The sequence below is a fragment of the Xiphophorus couchianus genome, chromosome 16 (genome assembly GCF_001444195.1).
Source record: "Xiphophorus couchianus chromosome 16, X_couchianus-1.0, whole genome shotgun sequence".
Classification (NCBI taxonomy): Eukaryota; Metazoa; Chordata; class Actinopteri; order Cyprinodontiformes; family Poeciliidae; genus Xiphophorus; species Xiphophorus couchianus.
In genome coordinates this window covers 18,610,769-18,627,379 of record NC_040243.1, presented here as the reverse complement: position 1 = coordinate 18,627,379, position 16,611 = coordinate 18,610,769, and the positions used below count along the sequence as shown (strand labels likewise).

Sequence of the window (16,611 nt, the reverse complement as noted above, 5' to 3'; positions counted from 1 at the left end):
TCGTCACGGACTTCGCTTTGGTGTGCAAAGATGCACAGCTTCCTGCAAGTAGACACGCTGCACTTACGACGAGCTGCGCGTTCCTCTGCAGCTCCAGGACCTGCGCCGTGTGCTGCTGGATCATGAACAGCTCCTGCTGCCGCAGCATCTGATGCTGGGAGAGCAGCTGCAGCTGCGCCGCGTGCTGCAGCGAACTGCTCGGCCCGTACACGCTCGACCACACCGGGGCTCCGCGCTCCAGCACGTCGCCTCCTGCTGCGCCACGGAGAAACACGGCAGACTTTGAGAAGTTCGTTTGCTGTTGACTTTAGAGACATTTGCACGAATGCTGCAAGCTACGCGGGTAAGACAATCTGCTGAAGGAGCTTAACCGAAGTTTTTGTTCAATAAGTGTATAAATAAAGAAAATGCAGTGATCTATTCAAGACTTCCTGGAGAACCTGCTCTGATTTGTGTTCTCTCTCTAGAGAACCATATTGAGTTTTCTTGTTCAGCTCAAATCAAGACACATTTAAAAACCTAAATAGATAAAGAAGATACATTTTCCAACTTTTTGGTGGAAAAGATTTGCTTAAGAGTGTTAAACCTGGGGAGGAATACGTTGTAGCAAAGACAGAAAGAGAAAAGGAAGGCAGAAAGAAAGTAAGGAAAGATGGACACAAAATGGAAAGAAGGGAGAAGTAAAAAGAAAGAAGACCAAGGATAGAAGGGAGTTTAGCCACAAGAGAGAAAGGAGGGAAAAGAGATAATAAATACACAGAGGAATGAACTTCTCCATAAAGAAGAGAGGACACAGAGGAGAAAATAACATTTAGACGACGGAATATTAAATAAAGCCTGGAAATAAACGTTTTTCCTTGCTCACTTTTTCCTATCCATACGAAGCCCTTGAAAATCCTAAAATCAAGCCCCATAATTTGCCAGATTTCACAGGCACCACAAGTTCTCCTTGAAAAGATCACAAGATGTTTGAACGATTTGAACGCCTCCTGCTTTCATCTCTAAGGATAACTTTTTCATAAAAATCTTAAACTTCTTAAAAAGTATAAAACTGATCAATATGTAAAGCCAAACATTTCCTGAACAACTTCAATATTTGCACATTTAAATGGTAGAAGTATGAACCTGTGGGAAATCTAACAGTCTTTTATGGGAAATTTGTTTTGTTTTGCCCCAGGAGGAAAAACCTTCTTGTTTCCAGCGCGTCTCGGCGCTCGCCCGTCAAATTTGAGAAGCCGCCGGCGTGTTGTGCAATCGCGCTTTCCTGCGACCTCATATGCTGGAACGCTCTCGGAGACGGGCGGCAGCTTTCGTACCGTAATGCGGCAGGTGTTCAGTGGAAATGACGATTAGCTGGCCAGACTGGGGGTCCCTGGTAAACTGGTAGGGAGGAGGCATGGAGCCCGGCAGAGAGGGCGGGTAGCCAGGGGGGAGGGTCTGGTGGAGCGGGGAGGGACCCAGGCCTGAATGAAAGAAGAAGAAGAAACAAAACAAACTGAATTTAAAGAACTGAGTGAGTATTTTTATATTTTTTTTCTCCACACTGAGACACATGTTGTTTTTAGCCCTCCGCGTCTAGACAGAAACCCCCCTGAGGGAGCTCTGGGCGAGCATGTGTCTCTCTGTTTAGTGTTATCAGATGGTAAATGAACGCTTACATAAGTAAGTGGCTGCGCGTCCTGGTGCTGTTATTTCAGGACGACGAGCGGAGGAGCAGCGAGTCTGGAATGTCCAGAAAAGATCAGGAATGTCTGAGGCTACAAACCCCCCCAAAAAACACACCCACAGTGCCTGCTGATGGACAGACCGCCTGACCGCAGGACAACGCCCCCCTCCTCCCATGCACCAATCAGAGGCAGCCATGTTATGAGCGTGGAGAGCACGTTTTGGACCATGATGACAGGCTCGGGGTTCGCACGCTTCTCCCACAGGAAGATTAAAAAAAAGCTTTTCAAGCATCTTTAAGGCGCATTTTCAAAATTTGGAGATAACAACACAAGTGAACTTAAAAGTTTTAATTCACCGTTATATGATGTCATTTATTATTAATAATGTTAATTAAAATAAAAGTAATTTTTATGTTTTGAAATGTCTCTCACACAGTTTTTTACACCTGATTGGTTCGAGAACATTCATTCATTTAACGTTGTTTAACATAAAAAAATATAACTGAACCTTTATTTCAATTACAAAGATCAATAAGTCACTGAGCCATTAGGAATAATAAACATCCACTACATTGAAACAGTCCAAACAAATCATGTTGAGGTAAATGACATTCCTGCTTAAACACAATATGCAAAAAAAAGTTACACATAGAATCTGTAAAAAATGTTTTTGCTACGTTTTTTGGCATTTAGCAAATAGAAATGAGTTTTGCTCATTTTAACAGGCCTAAAACAGGAAAAGCTGAGTCTGATTTAACTTCAGACAGTGAGAAAAAACTGTCATTTTATAAGGTGTATGAAAATGTGCGGTTTTATCCAAATTTAGTCCTTTAATTTAACTTTACTACCAAACTGTGCAGTTTGAAAATCAAGCACTTTCCAAACCTTGAAAACACCTCATTGAAATTCAAACATTTTGAAGGATTTTAATCTCCCATATGAATGATGGGGATGAAAATTCAACATCTTTCCATACTTTCCAAGGCTGCATAACGACCCAGACAACATCTACATTAAATCAAAATCGGATTACAGCTCAACGCTCATTTTGATTTCAATGCTAAGGAGCCACAGGACATCTGAAGGTTTGGAAAATGTTGTTGCAACAGTTGGCAAATTGCATCACATACCGTATGGAGAGCCGGAGAGCCAGACCGGAGGGGCTCCGGGCCGGGGCATCCAGGGGTGAGAGGTCAGGGTTGAGGGGTCGGGAGGCCACCGCCCTGCCCCTGCGAGAGCAGCCCCTCCTGTGACCATGAGGTTGGGGGTCATGAGGCTGGGCGTCATCATGCTAGGTGTCAGGCCGCCGGACAGCGGGCCGGGGCCCATCTGAGTGAACTCGGGGTGATTCTTGGACTCTCTGAGTGGAGGATCAAGGACAGGACGCGGGCCGCTCGTTAGTGGCTGCAGCAATGTGCTGACTCTGCTGTAAAGTCTGCATATTGTGGAACAATACAACCACCGACTACACTTTACTTCATCGGGACTTTATGCGACAGCAACGCAAAGAGGTTTATAGCAGGATACAGACCTAAACTGGACATGTTGTAGATGCAAAACGCAATCGGTGGCGAAAATTAACACTGAACAATTTCCCTACGTCTAACACTCCATGATGAAGCATGGTGGTGGCAGCATCAATAAGGCTCTATTAACTGATGAATCGCATCAACATTCTGGGGATTTATAAAGAGTAATTTTACTTACAGAGTCTTCATGATCCATTTTGGTTGTGTGAGGTTTTTATCTCTGTGTTTTATTCTGGACATTCAAAACGTCTTCTTGTTCCAGTGTAGTGTTTTTTTTTTACAAAATTAAAGTTTACTGGTTTTTGAGAGGATGAACATTTATTACTATGCCATTATCAATAAGTAAAATGGTCTCAAATTGAGAATAGTGTCGCTACAATTTCTTAGACAATTTGTCATCAAAATTTGTTATTGTATGTAGCTAACTACAGCGAGGTCAGGGAGAAAAACAAATGGAGAAACTGGGGTTGATATTCATGTTGTGATGAAAGCATACTCAGGTGTTCAGGAATATTCAACCTTCACGACCTGAAGAGATTTTTTTCACTCTGGCCGGCCAAATAAAACTTGTTCAGAGCTGAAAATGTCACACAGATTTTTGAAAAGACGACAACATTTTTGTGTCGTTCGTTGTCGTTTTTAAAGAGCCGCCTTTTTTAAGGATTCAAAACAAAGATAAACATAAAATTTAGCAAAAAAAAAAAAAAGGATATATCTTTGTTTTTCTGTGGAATTAAAAAAGCAAAGAATCACATTCTCAAGCAGATTCCAAACTAATGATAAGAAAACCAGATCCAAATCCATTTTATTTGTACTTTTAATGTCATTCTTTGTGAAAATTCTATACAAATATTGTAGGAATGAACAGAAAAACAGCCAAAAACCAGAGTTTGTTATTATATCTAAACTTAGAAACAATATCTGGTTCTTTTGCACTTTTAGCCACAATTACTTAGACCAATTATGGAAGGCTAAAAGTGGTTCTTTGGGAGCTGGTCTAGTCAAAGTATAAACCTAAATCCAACTGAAAAACCTTAGTAAAACTTCGAAAATTAAGATTTGCAGATTTTTGCAGCTGTGTTGCAAAGAATAAAGGAAAAAATCCTCAAAATTCTGCAGCTGTAAATGGACTGCAATGTAGACACAGGGAAGAACTCCACACGTTTTAAATCGTTATTTCTATTAAAGTAAAACAACATATTTTCTTTACAACTTGATAAACATGCACTACTTTAAGTTGATTCATCACATAAAGTCCTAACGAAACACACTGAAGCTGGTGGAAGTTATGAGAAAACGGAGAAACGAAAAGGTCACGGACTGTAAACACGGCAGAATTTATGTCAGAGAGAATAACAATAACCAAGAGCCGCGCTTCCTCACCTGATGACTTTCTCTTGCTCTCGCTCCAGCCGGCTGGCCAGCAGTCGGTCATCGTGGTGGCGAGCGCGCTCTTCCCCTCGATCCTCGTCTGCACACAGAGACCTCGTTTTACCACAATGTGCGTACAATTAAATTACTGCAAGAAAAAGCAGACGTGGAAAAAGCGTGTGTGACAGAGAGAGGGAGGGAAAGAGAAGGGAGCGGCGGCGAGGACAAGGTAACACCAGCTAGATAATAGGGTGCGCGACACCGCCTGTCAAAACAAGATGAGGAGCTGAAAACACAGCGGCGGGTGCGTGAGCGCTGAAAAAAACCGCACGCCCCTGACAAAAAAAAAGTCCAGAGTGACCGTTTCGACTCGTCCAGTCAGCTCTCATCGATTAATAGTGAACGAACGGCCACAAGAGAAGTGTGAGCATGCCACCGCCGCCTCATTACTGCATTAACACACTGAGAGGCCCAAAAGCCTTCTGACTGTCAGAGGGGGGAAAAACTGACAGCAGCTCAACCAGGCTGTGCAAAATAAACACGAGGCTCTCCAAGCCGAATCCCCCCCTGAAGCCCCCTGAAGCCCCCTCCATCTCATCAGACTGGAGGTCCCCGGGCAGCAGAGGGGCTTAATGTGCTGCTGGACCCTTCAGCTCTGCTCCATGTGTGTGTGTGTGTGTGTGTGTGTGTGTGTGTGTGTGTGTGTGTGTGTGTGTGTGTGTGTGTGTGTGTGTGGGTGTGTGTGTGTGAAGCCTCCAAAGGGACAGAGTACTTTAACAATCCCCTATATGCTCTGGAGGAAAGGCTTCGGTTACCAAGGCTACAGAGAGCCGTCCCACATGCTGGACAGGAAGACAGGAATGAGCGATGCTCCCTCCATCTAGGAGCCCAATAAATAAATAAAATAAAAAAATAACGTTTATCATGAATTTACAGAATGTCTATGATGACAAGACTTTAAATATCAGCTGTTAAAAAACTGGAAGGAAGATAAAGGAAGGAAAAAAGATTAGATGGAAGTAAGAAAAGAAAGCAGACAGCATTGCAAGGAAGGAAAGAAAGGGCAAAAAGAAGGATAAAAGGAATAGAAGAGAGAATGAAGGGAAGAAAGTTTAAAAAAGGACAGTAGGACTCAAGTAAAGAAAAAGGAGATAAGAAAGAAAGGAATAAATGACCAGAGGGATGAAGGAAGAAAGGAAAAACAGCATGAAAAGGAAAGAAAAGAAACAATGGAAAGAGGAATTACGAAGGAAGAAAAGTAGTGAAGACACGAGGAAGAAAGAAAACAATAAGCAAAGATAAAAGTGATTAAAAAAAATTGAAATTAATTAAAATAGTATGGAGTCATGGGAGGAAAGAAAAGCAGGCAGATAAAGTAAACAAAAGCACATAGAATGGAAGAAAGAACAGAAGGAAGAAAGGATAAAATTAAATACATATGAAATGAAGGATCAATGGAGGAAGGAATGGAGAGTGTAAGATAGAAGTCATGTAGGAAAAGAAAGGACCAAAGTAAGAAAGGAATAAAAGACACAAGGGATGGAGAGAGAAAGACACTGGTAAGAAAGAAAGGAATTGCAAAAGAAGAAAAGTAATAAGAACAGAAGGAAGAAAAGAAGGAATTAAAAGTGTACTTAAAGAAGGATGGATGATGGAAGAACAAGTTTAGAGTCACTTTCTGTAATCAGGAGCAGCAGTGGGTCAGTGGATGAAGTTGTAGTATTAAAATACTAAAGTTGTGATTTTCACCTTCAATGTGTCGCCCCTGAGCAAGGCACTTAACCCCAGGTGACCTGCCAACCTGCATATCGGTGGATAAATGATTACAGGTTTGTGACTCTAACCAGCAGTATGACTAGAACAGCATTCACAGTAAGAGGAGTAAAGTCAGGAAAAAAACAGTTTTATTCCCAGAGAGAAATATTCAACATATTACTAAATCAAGTCCAAACTCTGATCATAAATCAGGACCTGATTGGTCCAGCTCTAATATATATCAGAGTTTTCTTAATTTAGCGCTTGTGTTACCAAACAGATTACATTTGGAAACTGGAAATGTGTCAACAAAATCTCAAAAGTGTGACGTTCGTTGAAGTTGAGTGAATTACGCAGCATGATTTGGTTTTTAAGAGGCATTTTAAAAATGATACAAGCAACACCTGCTGCTGGCCTGATGACTGCACACATGACATGAGGGCATTTTGATGAGGCACCCTGATGTTTATGTATGGGGATTTAGCGACGCCTCGTCACATTTCCCAAGAGTCCAGATAAGGCCCGGCTGCAGGGATGTAGGAAACGCCGGGAATGTCGGCCGAGCCCCGGTGACCCATCTGTGATGCTAGATCCTGATATTCCCTTTATTAGTCGAACCTTTTTATTTATTTTTCTCCATCTGCACAGCCATTGATTCTTTTTACTAGTCTTTTGCATCTACTGCTTGTTTAAATGTAAGAATCTACACAGCAAAAAACACATCATCTTACTTAATGAGACAAAACAAACTTACAAGTAACTTTTCAGCAAGAATTAGGAGGTTGTTTTAACTCAATAATTCATAAATATTGATAAAAATGTACTAGTGCCACTGGCAGATTATTTCAGTTATAACATGGGAAAATGTCTTGTTGTAATTAAAATTGTAAAATTGTAATTAAAATCCTCAACAGGATTATTAATATTTTACAAAGGTTTACAACATAAGTCACAGTGCAAGACCTGAATGGCTAAAAAAATCAAATAGCTGGAGAGGAAACGTGACCTTTCTACAATAAGGAAATGAATCTTCCATTATTCTCCAAAAGTGAAGTGAGGAATCATCTCGACCCGGTTCAGGTAGTGATGCGGAGCACGATTCTGACAGAAACCACACAGGAGTGGAAAGCAGAAGCCAGCGAAGACTTCGATTTCACTCTAAGATTACTTTTTTGACCAGTCTGCAATAAAGAAAGGAAGCAGCAGAGAGTTTAAACTAGTTCCAGTTGAATAAAAGGCGTTACCTTTGATAGCTGTTTGCAGCAGGGGTCTCTGTGTGTCGGAGCCTCCGCTGGTTTGCTTACTGGAGCTCCCGCTGTCTCTCTGCCGTGCCACAGCAACGGCGATCCCGACAGGAGGGTATCGCACCTCGCCCTCCCCCTCTCTGCTGAAGGAGCGGGCGCTGTCCGGCCGCTCCTGTTCCCTCTTCAGCTGAGGAGGGACCCTCAGCGCTCGTTCCTTGTCCCGCTCCCTTTCTTTTTCCCTCTCGGCACCCATCACGATGTTCCCCAGACCGCCGAAAGGCCCCCTCCCGTCGATGATGTGCCTGGAAGACGTGGGCCCCTCGGCGGCAAAGTTCCCGCTGTATTTAATCAAACTCTGCATGGCCGAAACCTCCGCCGAGTCCGGGTGTTCTCCGCCGGCGGACGCTGCAGGCCGGAAAAGGCCCGACTGGTCCAGGTAGCGCCTCTGGCTGCCATCCTCGGCCACGCGCCCATGTCCGTGCGTTTGTGGCGAGTGACTGTGGGAGGACTGCGAGCTGCTGGGTCGATGCGACGAGTGAGGGGAACCGGACTTCTGCATCTGCGACGGCTGGCTGTGGGGAGCGGAGAGATTGTGACCGTGCTGGGCCGCCAAAGCGGCCATGTGATTGGTGGCGTAGTGGGCCGACGGGGTCATGGCGTTCCACTTAGACTCTGACCCGATGCCGACTCTGAGCGAGTGTTTGGATAGGTCCCTGGTTTCTGGACTGAAGAGGGACCGGCCTGAGGAGAAAGATGCATCCTGGCTTCGTTTACTGAGAGAACCGTTGGAGCAAATGACGGAACCTTCCTCTCTTTGATTGTTCGTTTCGCTTGACTGGGAGAGCCGAGGATGGTCCATGAGGCTTTTCTCATGAAACCTGTAGCTCTCCCTGTCTCTGTCCCTGTCCCTGTCTCTGTCTCGTTCAAGCTCTCTGTCTCTGTGTTTGTTGTCCCGGGCCTGTGAGGCGATCTGGATGGGCCCTACCCGCTCGTCGTAAACCTCCACAGAAGGCACATACGTAGGCGCGCTGACTCGCTGCTCTCTGGGTGTGAGGAGGTGGGGAAGACCGGCGCCGGGCTGCTGTAACGGAGGGGGGAGGACGTAGGAGCCGTGCAGGGTCCCGGCCGCCGTGCCCACAGACTCGTTCCTCCGTTGCCGCTCGGAAAGAGAGGTGGAGTTGTTGGAGTTGGAGTTCTGGCAGTGGTGGGGTCGAGAAGCGCCCTCCTCTTCCCGACCCCTTCGGTCTTTCTCAGAACCGAGGAACCGGCCCTCACTGAGAGGGAAGGAGGGTTGTGGAGGCGACAGTCTGGATCGGGTTTCCACCGCCAAAGGGTGGGAGGAGTGTAACTTTTGCTGGTGAGGATGGAAGGACCAACCGTCCCTCTCCCTGTCTCTGTCCGTCTCATGGTCCTTTTCTCGGTCCCGATCTCTGCTCGCCTTGCGGTCGTCCTCGCCTCGCGTCTCCTGCGTCAGATCCACCACGCTGTGCGGCCGTGACTCTTCGCGCAGCCGCTCCCTCTCCTTGTCCCGCTCTCTCTCTGTCCGATACGCCCTGTCCCTGACCCCGTCCCGGGACGTCCTCTGGGGAGGCGTGGAGCTGGAAGGGGTGGCCAAGGACGCAGATGGAGGGTGCAGAGGTGATTGGCTCAGTGAGGACGTCAGGAAGTATCCATCTGAACAAAAACAAACCCAAAGTTTTGTTTGCACAGGTTATTTCAGAGATCGAGCACTGCAGAAAAAACGCCATCAGAGGACGGCAAAAGTAATCACATCATGAAGACAAACAATTTTGGGCGTGATTGTCTTCATGATTGCGGCTGTAAGGGGTTACTGACCTTTGTGAGGATCATAGAGAGGATGTTGGGAGAGCGAGGACGTCTCCAGGCGGCCCAGAGACAAGTAGGGACTGGAGTAAAGGCTGCTTGGGAGCGGAGGGTAGCCTGGCGGGGACAAAAAGAGAAACATCACCACTAACTGCTTCAAAATGTAATTATTTAGGCTTTTCTCAAGTAAAAAAAGAGTCAAGATGTTAAATTTGGTGCAGGCTCACTTTTAAATTACTTCAAGTGTTAAAGTGTGTGAGTTGTGTTTTACTGTTAGAAACCAGGGTGGATTCTACCAATTGGCTTTAAAATGTTCGTATATCTTCTCCCCTTTAAACTAATAATCTCAAACCTTAAATCTTTAGCAAGCCATAGGACAGGACGGCTTCAGTCAGTCGGATGTTATTAGCCATATTTATCAATCTCATCCTGATATCTATTTGAAGTTGAATGAAAATTCAGAACATTCTGAAGTGTCAAACGTTACGCCGATGATCTATTACTATTTGTTTCCAACCTCCAAGAGAAATCAAGCTCAGTAGAAAGTGTCTTTTTAGAACTGTAGTGTTTGGGGTGTAGTTTTTTTATTGTTAAAATAATAATAATAATAAAAAGATTTGTGGGTTTGTGCTCCATGTGTTTAAGGGCAAAACAGATCTATAATGGTGCAAAGCTCAGTCTCCTGGATTATTATACAAAATAAAACATGTCTCAGACTGGAGAAAAATTAGGAATTCGGACATGACAGAGATATTACATGAATTTTCCAAATAATCTGATTTAATATTCTTTAAAAAATAAATTGTTCCAGCTGATGGCGTAGTCATCTGGTCCTGGGTCACTTCAGGTTGTCGAGCCAAAGTCTGCCCAGTGGGCAGCTGCTGCTCTCAGAGACTAGATCTTAATTTAGATCCCCGCCTTGGAAACTTCTAAACCCTCCCCCACGGTATCTATATAAAAAAAAACAATGAGTAACAATACCAAGGGAAGGAACTAATAAAAGATCAAAGTTTAATGTTAAAAATGGATCAGCGAAATAACAGCGAGAATGCTTTGTTAACGAGACACAAACGTTAACGGAAAATAGACATAAGGGTGTGGCGTTCTCCATTTGAAAACTGTTAATACTCTGGCACAAAGCACTGGAAATAAAAAAAACTAAACAAACCTGTCCGCCTACATGGAAAACTCAATGGAGAAGAGCGGTGGGATTGTTATGGGATAGAAGAAAGGAGCTGCAAAGCGGGCACTCGAAAAAGGCACGGTGGTTTAAGAGTGGAGCTATGCAGGAGGAGTTTCTCGTAAAGTTTCCCTTAACCGCAGATAACAGCTGCACACGAAGACTTACAGTCCTGGCGTAGCATCCCTGGCTGGAAATGTCTGCAGCTTTTGAAAACATTAGCTGCTCTTACAGTCAGACATCGGGTATTAGAAATCTCTCTCAGCCTGAGACGGATGTCTTTCATATCAAAGATATATCAAAAATATCAAGAGAGTTATGTGGCTTTTGTAGCCTTTGGGCAGAACTGAGTTCCTTTAGCTTCAAATAGCAAAGCATCAATTAGAGCTAAACTTAGATCAAGTGTCCAAGTCCAGTCATTCATGCGATATCTCCTCCTCCTTTGTCAGAATATAAAGTCAAACAGCCTCTCGGTTGCAGTGTTCACCATCCTGTGAACGTTCACAAATTTTAACCACAAACTTCAACGTATTTTATTGGGATCTGAACACAAAGTAGCCGTTATTTAAGAGCAGGAAAAAGAGCACTGCTACGTCCATCATCTGAAAACGGGAAGAGCGTGGGACAGTGGCAAACCTTCTAAGACAGGGGTCTCAAACTCCAGTCCTCGAGGGCCGCAGTCCTGCAACTTTTAGATGTGCCTCTGCTGCACCACACCTGAATAGAATAATTAGGTCATTAAGGCTCTGGAGAACTGATATACACAAGGAGGAGGTCATCAAGCCATTTCATTCCAGTGTTTTGTACCTGTGGCACATCTAAAAACTGCAGGACTGCGGCCCTCGAGGACTGGAGTTTGAGACCCCTGCTCTAAGACATGGCCGCCCAACGAAAGAAGAGTTTTAAAACCAAATCAGGTTTGGAGAATCAAATCTGGAACAAACTTCAAGATACCGAAACGCTGAGTTTCCTTTAAGAGTTGCATTTGATCAGCAGTACGTGGAACATGGATCAACTTATTTGATGTATATTTGCTTGGTGATTTTGAAGATGGGATTTGGCAAAATGTGACATTTAATGCTTGTTTCATCATTGGTCATTGTATCATGACAGAAGGTTTTTGCACTGAAACAGAAACAAACTATGTTTTTTAAATGTAGTTATAAAATATCCTGGCATGGTACCAATTCATTTATGTATCTCAAACCTTGATCTGTGATTGTTTGGTTTTATCATAAAAGGTGTAGCAGGGCAGGAGATTAAAAAACCCCATAAAAATATAAGCTTCCTTTATGGAGGTCAGAGTTATTACTGTTACTGCAGGAAGCTTAAGGTCGACCAGTGAGTTACAATCACAGATGTAATCACTAGCTTGTTCCTTACCCTTGGCAAGTCCTTGGATTAGAGAAAGTAGCTAAAAAAAAAGTCTAAAGTCTATAAAAAAAACCTAATCACACAGCTTCCAATCTGAATCGCTGAACAGGTTTTTGTGCCTCTAAGGTGATGCAATCAGTTTTAAAGGAAATCTTAACTGGAATCTGTTTGTCCTTTTTTCTCTACGCCGCCAGCATGCAGTGTCAGATGCCTTTCCTCCTATCTGACCTTCTACCCAGATGCGACGCGATAAGGAGTCACAAAAAAGGCACAAGGGAACGAAGAGAGACGCAAGATTTAATCACTCGTCAGGCAGTCCCGAACAAAGACACTCGGAAAGAAAGAGAGCACGGAGAAAGATGTCACTGAAAAGTGGGGCAGCAGCGCTGGAGAAAGGCGGACTGAGACGTGCCGAGCAGGACGAAGGAGAAAAAGATAGATTACAGTAACAGAGGTTGGGCGAAAGAAAGGGAAGGACTGGTTGAGGACAGAGAGAGAGAGAGACGCATTTAGGACGGAGCTGAGAGTGGAGCCGCCGGCCGTGACACAGAAATGGAACGGGACCCTGCTGGTGGGAGCAGAAGCAGAAGAAGAACGGGCCTTCTGGGGATTGAGCTCCAGCAAAAAACAGTCCTGAAACCGTGGCAACGCTGGTGTCTTTGAATTATGGGCAGACAGCGGACAGAAAAGCCGGAGTTTCGTCGGGTTATTTACCTTCGTGAGCGTGCGACGCCCAGAGCTGTGCCATCTGCAGACTGCTGGGATTGGCCAACCTGTAGGCGGGGTCAGAGGTCAACGAGGAGGGGCCTGGGTAACCTGACAGGAAGGGACTGGAGCCTGTCGGGAAGGCCTCACCTGCGAGAAAGCACAGAGACTCTCAGTCACCCAGAAAAACCACCAGAACCAAAGTTTTAAAAAAAAAAAAAAAAAACACACAACATGAATGGATTTTTACTCTTGTGCTTTTATGTCCGGGTTTAGGAAGCTCAATCAATACGCGACGATGTTTCTATGCTGTAATCACATTATTACAGAACCGCCATCCGCTCCATCTCAACAACACAGACCACAGACAGGCTGGCTGAACACGACGGGGACGGTTCACGTAGCTGCAGGCTGAAAACCACAACAGGAGTGGAGGCGAGCGGGGGAATGTCTCTCCCAGGGGCCGGCTGATTTACACCATCAAATAAAGATGCCGCACGGCGACAGCTAGCATGGACTTGGATTTTTATCACAATATTTCACGGCACTATTGCGATAACGCTAAAAATGACAATGTAAAACTATTTGCTACTTCTTGTTTAGGCAACAGGCTAATTCATAGCGGCACAAACACAAATATTGCTCTCGAAAAATATTCTCATTTGAAATGTGACTCAAAGCGCGCATAGTAACTACATTTAATCAAATTTGTTTTTATTTATTGAAGCTCTCATGGAACAATAGTAAAAAAAATAGTAATTTCTGATACCGCCATCTGTTTTTTTAAACATTACTCAAATTAAACATGAATTCAAATTAATCGAGGAAACAAGAAATAAAAATTCTTGGCAACATTTCATTTGAAGGGGTGTGCATAAGACTGACATGGCACTGTCATAAACATAAACAGCGACTTTGCATTACAAGTGTCATTATTTACTCAATAACACTTCATAATAAAATTAATTATGAAGTCTCTGTAAGCAAAACTGTCTTTCAAAAAAGGGGATAGTTGAGATCCAAGCACCAGACTTGAAGACCAGTTCTGATAGAAAGACAGAAAAGAGGAAAAAACGATAAACCAAGAAACTGAAAATTACTGAGTTTCTTGTCATTTATTATACGATTAATTGATTTATTGTTTATTGTAGGCGTATGTATGTCATGGGAATTTTAGAGAAAACCCCCAAAGTAGCACATATTTGTAAACCACGTGATTAAAACCGGAAACATCGGAAGGAGGGTAATGTGATGAGATGAGACAAAAACAGAACATTCTGGCCTACATGCAAAACGGTACGAGTGCGAAACGTCTCTACTGTGAAGCACAGTGGTGGCAGCATCATGCCAGCTGGATGCTTTTCTTCTTCATGGAAAGACGGATGGAAATCACTCAGAGATTGGGCTGAACAATAAATCAGTAATAATGTACATAGCTGTAGATACATGATCAATATCATACGACGGCGTATTAGGACCACTGTAGAAAGGAGAAGTACATTTCCGCCAAAAAGGTTTTGAGATGTCTAAAATTTTTGAGAATTTCAAAGTCAAGAGTTTTTGATTTTTTCAAATTCAGAAATTTCCTTGCTTTCTAGATGGAAATTGTCTCAGATTTCATGGTGGGAGATTTATTCCTCCTCTTCTTTTTCTGTCTACAATGGCAAGAATAAGCCGCTATGTTATGAACAGACACCATGTTTGATAGTGTTCAATAAATTCACTGAACTCCGATCCAGAACCACACAGCATTCTGGGACATGTAGGCAGAGGAAAGGCCACATCGCCCGGTCCTAATCAGAGATGGTTGGAGCTGCAGCGGCCATTAAAGGCTCTAGAAATCACGTGCGGTCTGATCAAAGCACGCCGCGCCATCAAAGCCAGTTCCTCCACCGAGTCCTCGTAAAACAATCCCATATCTGAACATGATACAGCTATCGATTGTTTTTATTTGACTCTGCCCTTTCTGTGTTTGCAATCTCACCAAGAACACGAACGCACACACACACACACGCGCACACACCCCTTCTGAATCATTACTGCCTGCTTTGGTCCTCTGAGGAGTTTCATGGTTCAGCCAACCCCCACCATCACCACCAGCATGACCATCATCCTCCTCGTCCTCGCCCATTACTGCACCGCCATTACTCTGATAAACCTAACCATGTGTGTAGGGGGTGGCAGGGAAAGGGACCGAATGTGTGTGTGTGTGTTTCTGTATGACTCCGGTGGGAATCTCAGAGACATGCCGAGTTCCCCCTGCATCTAAATCAGTACATTAAAGGTGCAGTCTGTCAGCGCCTGTGCACTCTCTCTCACACACACTCCGCATTTCAAATCAATACCAAATGCAGCTTTCCAATTAATCACAGAGCTGTGTGTGTGTATATATATATATATATATATATATATATATATATATATACATACACTCAGCCTTTATTCTCTGCTCTGAACACACTGCGTAGGTGGAACCTTCCACACCCGGGCTTATTACATAGAGATTTATTAAGGTCTCACCGTGTTTGCATGGATGTGTGTGTGTCTGTGGGCGTGGGTTTGTGCTCCATGTGTTTAAGGGCAACATTGTGTTTTGTGGTTGCAGTGGCTTGGTGAATGATCCCACATGTGCTCTCTCTCTCTCTCGCTGTGTGTGGATTGGTGGCCCTTCAAGTCCAGTTATGTGAATGTACAGGGCCGGATTTACAAGGATGCGGGCCCCTGGGCTGGAGCGAGTTTTGTCCTCTAAAGAAAAATTATTTTACTAATGAAAACGACATGACATTAAGGCCTGAATGTTGTTGTTTTTTCTACCAGATTTCCTTGCTTTCTTTTCTAAAGAAGAATTTACAGATGACAGAAAATATTGTCAAAAAGTGGCTTTTCTTTCAATAATCCCTCCTGTGAGTTGTACAATGGAGTATTGGAGCCAGACTACAATTTATTTTTTACTGTTTAATTACAAGAATGTAGCAACAATATTAGCAGATTAAAGACTCGATTTTACCAGAGGAACAATTTAATGGAATAAGGAATAAATATTTCTAGACTTTTCAAGATCAGATGTGAGCAGCTTATTCTTTGATTCTTGGAAATAGAGTCAGTCGTTTGATCGATTGTTTCAAAGGCCTGCTACTAATTACTCATTTTAATTTTTATTGTACATTTTGGAGTCCTCATAGAATTACTATCCCATTCTCCTAATGCTACAACTTTATTCTGGTAATATTAAAACGTTATTTTCATGTCATTTCAACTTTGTTGTACGATTGTATATGAAGAAGTCTAAATATTCTTAATATTAAGACTTTATTCTCAATTTAAACATAACATTTTATTCTCATAAAACATAGCCAGGCCCCAATATTAAATTGACCTTTAAAATTAAAATATACAGAAGCTGTAAAGTTGACCAACAAGATGGCGGCCTTACGCAGACTGACACTGGCGAAAAAACAATCCAATTTAAAAGAAAATAAATGTTCAAACACAAAAAAAATTTATTAATTGATAAAACCAATTTATCGCCCAGTCTTAAGTCTTATACAAAAACAGGTATGAATTGATGTGTGGCAGGTTTAATACTTCATGTCCAACAGCTCCATGTTGTTTCCAAAAGAAATCAACTATTTCTTAATTATTTTCAACTACCTGAATATTGTTTGTCTTCATAGAAATCCCCAAAATATGATTACAACTCACTTGAGTGATATATAAAGCACAATTCTTGCAGAACACACATTTATTAAAAGAAAAGAATAAAAAAAAGAGATAAAAAATGGGCACCCCCCCCAAAAAAAATAATAATAATCGGCGCCCTGGGCTGCTGCCTGGTCCGGTGAATATAAATAAATATATATAATGTTTTTGTAAATATGCCAAGAATTATTAAAGTCATAAATCTATGCTTTGTAGAGGAATTTACCAGTCAACACATAATCAGTGCCTTGCAAGATTAGCAA

The 16,611-nt window shown here is 43.0% G+C and overlaps 1 protein-coding gene across 4 annotated transcripts in view; it reads right to left on the bottom strand.

Moving 5' to 3' along the window:
• tnrc18 (trinucleotide repeat containing 18) overlaps positions 1-16,611 on the bottom strand; it is a 64,028-nt gene that overhangs the window by 29,326 nt on the left and 18,091 nt on the right. For 3 of the 4 annotated variants that reach the window (XM_028042435.1, XM_028042434.1, XM_028042436.1), the window contains 7 exons: positions 12,659-12,799; positions 9,403-9,507; positions 7,567-9,240; positions 4,580-4,667; positions 2,798-3,027; positions 1,317-1,463; positions 68-255 (listed from right to left, as the gene is read on the bottom strand). In XM_028042435.1, coding sequence (XP_027898236.1) covers positions 68-255; positions 1,317-1,463; positions 2,798-3,027; positions 4,580-4,667; positions 7,567-9,240; positions 9,403-9,507; positions 12,659-12,799 — 2,573 coding nt within the window. The remainder of the gene's footprint in view (positions 1-67; positions 256-1,316; positions 1,464-2,797; positions 3,028-4,579; positions 4,668-7,566; positions 9,241-9,402; positions 9,508-12,658; positions 12,800-16,611) is intronic. The other variant, XM_028042437.1, reaches the window with a different exon arrangement.